The sequence below is a fragment of the Pygocentrus nattereri genome, chromosome 9 (assembly GCF_015220715.1).
Source record: "Pygocentrus nattereri isolate fPygNat1 chromosome 9, fPygNat1.pri, whole genome shotgun sequence".
In the NCBI taxonomy this organism is placed as follows: domain Eukaryota; kingdom Metazoa; phylum Chordata; class Actinopteri; order Characiformes; family Serrasalmidae; genus Pygocentrus; species Pygocentrus nattereri.
Window position 1 is genome coordinate 11,781,904 of NC_051219.1, and position 5,000 is coordinate 11,786,903.

Consider the following 5,000-nt stretch of genomic DNA (forward strand, 5'->3'; position numbering starts at 1 on the left):
GAGAGAGAGAGAGAGAGAGAGAGAGAGAGAGAGAGAGAGAGCGAGAGAGAGACACAGAGAGCGAGAGAGAGAGCGAGAGACACAGAGAGAGAGAGCGAGAGAGAGAGACAGAAAGAGAGAGAGAGAGACACAGAGAGAGAGAGAGAGAGAGAGAGAGAGAGAGAGAGAGAGTGAGAGAGAGAGAGAGAGTATGATTGGTTATGTGATGGTAATTGGGCCTCTCAGAGTTAATTGGACTGACAGTGAAAGGAAAAGCAGCGATGCAGCACTCATCAAATACTTCAACCCATAGACACAACACAAACCTGTACACAAACATATTCAGCACTCACTCACTCACTCACTCACTCACTCACTCACTCACTCACTCACTCAAAGACACATATACAAGCAAATAAATACAGAAAGACAAAGATAAGATTTGACATGAAAATGGTTACTGATACAGATTTTTTAAGAAAATAAAAATTCCCATAAACATAAACAATAACACCAGACAGTCTAACTTATACAGACATCAACAGTTCTGGTTAAACAGTGAACAGATAAAGTAAACGACGTCCGTCTGTTACAATATATGCGTTTACATGCCCCCAATTATCCGATCATAACCTGATTTCAGCAGTTATCTGATCATTCAAATGCTTATGTAAACAACACACTTTGATTCTTAGATTTGACTAAGGTCTAGAAATCTGATTAAGAAGAGAGCTGGATTTTAGCTCAGGAATCAGAGTTCTCAGTGCACGTAAACTCTTACTCTGATTTCTTTCAGACTTCTCAGTGTGTGCATGTGCGGAAACAGACGCTGGTCCCGTAAATAAGCAAGCAGTGTTGCCGCGAGACAAACCGTTTTGGAGCAATGCTGAAAATACATGCGCGACAAAATGATGGACTTAACTATTCTTCATCTTCTAGATCACGTATGTTCATATATTCAGCTCAATTTATGCTCAGGTCACGTCTTCTGCTGTGAGTTAATTGTCCGTTTGCAAAGCAGAAATCTGATTTGACGCGTGGGGACCTGCACTTTTCCGCAGTTACTGCATTATTAAGTGCATGTAGACGCACTCACTGTAAAATAAACAGATAAATATATAAACTAGGCCTGTTACATTTACTGCCAAATCACCTGATCACACCCATTTGAGCTGAGCGCAGTTTTTCAGAGGGCAGTAGTGAGTAGTTTGTTGATCTGATCTGTAATAAGACCTTTACAGGGCAACAGCGAGCGATATTTGTTTATCTGATGTTTGTTAATCACACCTTTAGAGAGCGGTGGCAGTAATGTTTGTTTATTTGATGTCTGTTTAACACTTGTAGAGAGCCACACGGTTAGGAGCACGTTATCATCTACTTAAAGTGATAAGGCTGTATTTTTATTTACACTGATTCAACTTTAGTGCCTCTCTATTGCTGTATTGATGTATTTGTCTTTAGCATCTGTGTATCTGTCTGGACGTAGACTGAGGTATGTATATATCGCTGTTGTCGGAGGAAAATCTCATATCTCCAAAATGCCAAAATGGTAACAATACAGGAGTAGGAACCTACTTTACTTTAATGTCAGTTAGTGGAACCAGACTTTTATCCAAATCATTCTGGGTAGTTTCTTTTGGAACATTCATCATGAAATGTAGATACAATGCAAAGGGCAATAGACATTTTCAAATGACGTTTTTGTTTTGTTCAGACAGCAGATATATATATATATATATATATTCAGCTGCTTATCATTGTTATTATCACAGATGCTGATGAAACTGCAAGACCTCAGTATTGGTAAACAGTCAGTCCCTAAAAAAACATGAGGGTCCAATTACCAATCCAAAGAGAGACAGACACACATACAGACAAACTTACAGCAGAGTGCCTTCTGTAGGCGGCGGATCTTCATGGCTGTTCTGTATGCAGAGAAGCGCACGTGGTTCAGGTCAGCTAGAGAGACACACAGGGAGAGCCAGCCAGTCAGGTGTGTAAGCACTTTTCTTATCTTTTAATGCATACAAACCCCCCCCCCTCCCTCTCTCTCTCTCCCCACCCCTCTCTCTCTCTCTCTCACGCCTGGGCAGAAATACATGCAGGGTGTTTTATAGCAGTGGTTCCCAAAGTCAGCCCTGTGGACCCCATGCTCTGCCCACTCTTGACCCAGCACACCAGAAGCTTGTTAAGTACTTAATGAACTAAATAAGGTGTGCTAGATAAAAGCCCTGGTGTGGTGACCCCACGACTGGGATTGGCAGCCCCTGTTTATTGGTGATAATAAGCCAGGGGTCAGCAGTCTAGTTCTGAAAGGGCATGAAGGGATAAGACTGGTGACCCATGCCTTAAAGCACGTGTGTCAGGCTCCAGTCCTCGCGGGCCAAAACGCCGCAGATCATAACATGCTGCCTCACTAAACACACCTGATTCAGCTCATCAGCTAATTAGCACAGCCTTCATGAACTGAATTCAGCGTGGCAGCTGAAAGTAGACGCTAATCTCTGCAGCACTCTGGACCGGAGGTTCCCCGGTCTGACATGCCTGCTTAAGGCGATGTTTAAGCTGAAAATCTAATAAACAAAATTACCCCAAAAATTTTGTCCATCAGCCGAGGCATGTTTGGTGTCTGGTCCTTTAGTTCTGTAACGACGGCTAATGTAGCTAACATCATACTATGCTAATCTACAGCTTGAACACATTTTCTGTATTTTATACGTAACATTTGCTACATTTCTATCAACTTTCTCACAAACTGCTAAAAGGAAAATGTGAATTTTGCTGTCCAGTAGCTTCTTCCCTTAAACTGATTTAAGTGATAAAAGTGCTTTATGTTGTGATGATGTTTCCCACAAAACATACAGTTGTGTTTGATCCTTCATGTATGTTGCAACTTGTGTAGCTTCGGCTTCTTTGACATTCTCACACCGATAAAGAATTTTGATTTATTTATTTATTTTTATTATTATTGGTGATTTTTCTTTCTGAACTGTTGCAAATGTACGTTTGTGCAACGTTTCAGATAAAGTTGAATGGAAAAACGGTTTTGCTGATGTTCATAAAATATTTCTAGCAGTTGCTCTGTTTCCAAAGCCTACTGACATCCTTTCTGAAGCTTTTTTTTTCTGGAAAAAATTAATTGGATGGAAACTAGTATACATTCACATAACTACATAAGCAAGTCTGTTTTTGATTACAGTATGCAGTTTACACAGGACTAATGAGCACACTGTCAAAATGCATTATTTTAGCCACTTTAGCCTCAGTACAAAACTAAATAAACAAACTTCAGACACCAAAAAGGTCTTGGCTGATCACCTACATTTAGGGGGCAAGATGATTTAGGGTAAACATGATTTTTGGCCAAACCTTCATTTCAGCATTGAACGAGTGTGTGTTGTGTGAGTGCAGGCTGCCCTCAGCTGAGGATGTTTGTCCACAGATAAAAGTAAAGGCTTCAGGACAGAGGCTAGCACAGCCTTCATTAGCATTTCTGCTACAGGTCACCGCTCAAACAGCGTTTGTGTATATGAATCTAAGGCAGGAGTCAAAGAAGGGATGTGATGGTTACTGGTTTGAATTAATAACTGCAATAAGCACATGTGATTATTATCTTTTTAAAAAGCCAAAGCACATGTAAGTGAAAAAGAGGATAAGTCCCATGTAGTGGGGTACAGGAGGACTGATCCTAATAGGAAAATTTCAGCGATTTTAACGTGACAATGCTGATGCAGTCTGAGACTAAAATACAGGGGTGATTACTGTGGAACTTAGTTAGCTCTGCTCAGCAACTACGCAAATACAATGTCCAAAAATATTAGTTTTCTGTGTATTTTGATTTCTTAGAAACCTGTATGGTATACACAATTTGGCAGACATGCTCTTTTGAGACCCCACGTTTGATATTAGGCCATTCTAAAAACTTTTGCCCATCTTTGGTGTTCTACTGGTTCCATAACAAGTAGGTGCTTGGACCCCAATGATTGCCACTTGCAATGCAATTTGTAGATGGTTGAAATGGAAGCACATTGTCTTGGCTGCTAATTATGCAAAATTCTGTAAAAAAATGCATGTACATACAAAAATGTATATATATATTATGAAACAAAAGACTATGCTTACTAAAATTAATTATTAAAAGAGCAAAAAGGGCATAAAAATCCGGGTTTATTGGCACCTGTTGAGAAGTTAGGGTAAAGTTAGGATCAAGGTTTTGGTGTTGGGTACCGGTAGACACTTTTGGTAGATGCAGATTGGTACTGAAAGTGAAAAGTGGAATAGGTGCATCCATAATCTTAACCACTTATTCATGCAGAAACGTAAACACACAGGTAGGATTCCCCTTTGGACACGTTCAGTTTATTTTACCAAGAACGCGATAAAACTGAAAACTGTGATGATAACAGTCGGGAATACCATCCATCCCTAAGTGAGTATATGGGCGTGCATGTCTGTGTTTTCTCTTTTCTCTTGTGTTTTATAACACTAGACAGCAGCTGTCAGAGAGAGATGAAAGAGTGAGGCTAGACTACAGGGACACACGACTCCACTCACAGCTCTCACTGAGAGGGAGATCCGTGTCCGTGTGCTGTGCAGGTGTTTATGGTCAGATTCAGCCTCTGTGTGGTAAATGGCTGTCAGCGCAGCTCTCAGGAGACTGAGATGTTTATGCAGTGCAGGCAGAAAGTGAGAGGCAGTGTCAGGATCAGTGCGAGTGCTGCGGTGGTGTGTAAACAGCGTTAAACTCACCGAGGGAATGGTACAACTCCGTCATTTTGGGATGATCCCAGCATGTTGTCTGAGTCTGGTGGCTGAAGAGGGGAGAAGGAGACAAAAATGAGCACACCTGATGACATCAAACCCCTCCCTGCCAAAATTCATGGCATGCATTGTTTTGAACTCCGTTAACTCTAAACTGAACATGAAATGCGTTTTCTTGCTTAGTTTAAACATTTTTCGCATGATTGGGTGTAAAATTTGTCATGTGGTGTGACATCTGTAATAGCATTTGATTTAGAGCT

The 5,000-nt window shown here is 40.8% G+C and overlaps 1 protein-coding gene across 9 annotated transcripts in view; it reads right to left on the reverse strand.

Moving 5' to 3' along the window:
- utrn (utrophin) overlaps nt 1–5,000 on the reverse strand; it is a 327,694-nt gene that overhangs the window by 62,997 nt on the left and 259,697 nt on the right. For all 9 annotated transcript variants that reach the window (XM_037541492.1, XM_037541493.1, XM_037541496.1 and 6 more), the window contains 2 exons: nt 4,729–4,790; nt 1,864–1,938 (listed from right to left, as the gene is read on the reverse strand). In XM_037541492.1, coding sequence (XP_037397389.1) covers nt 1,864–1,938; nt 4,729–4,790 — 137 coding nt within the window. The remainder of the gene's footprint in view (nt 1–1,863; nt 1,939–4,728; nt 4,791–5,000) is intronic.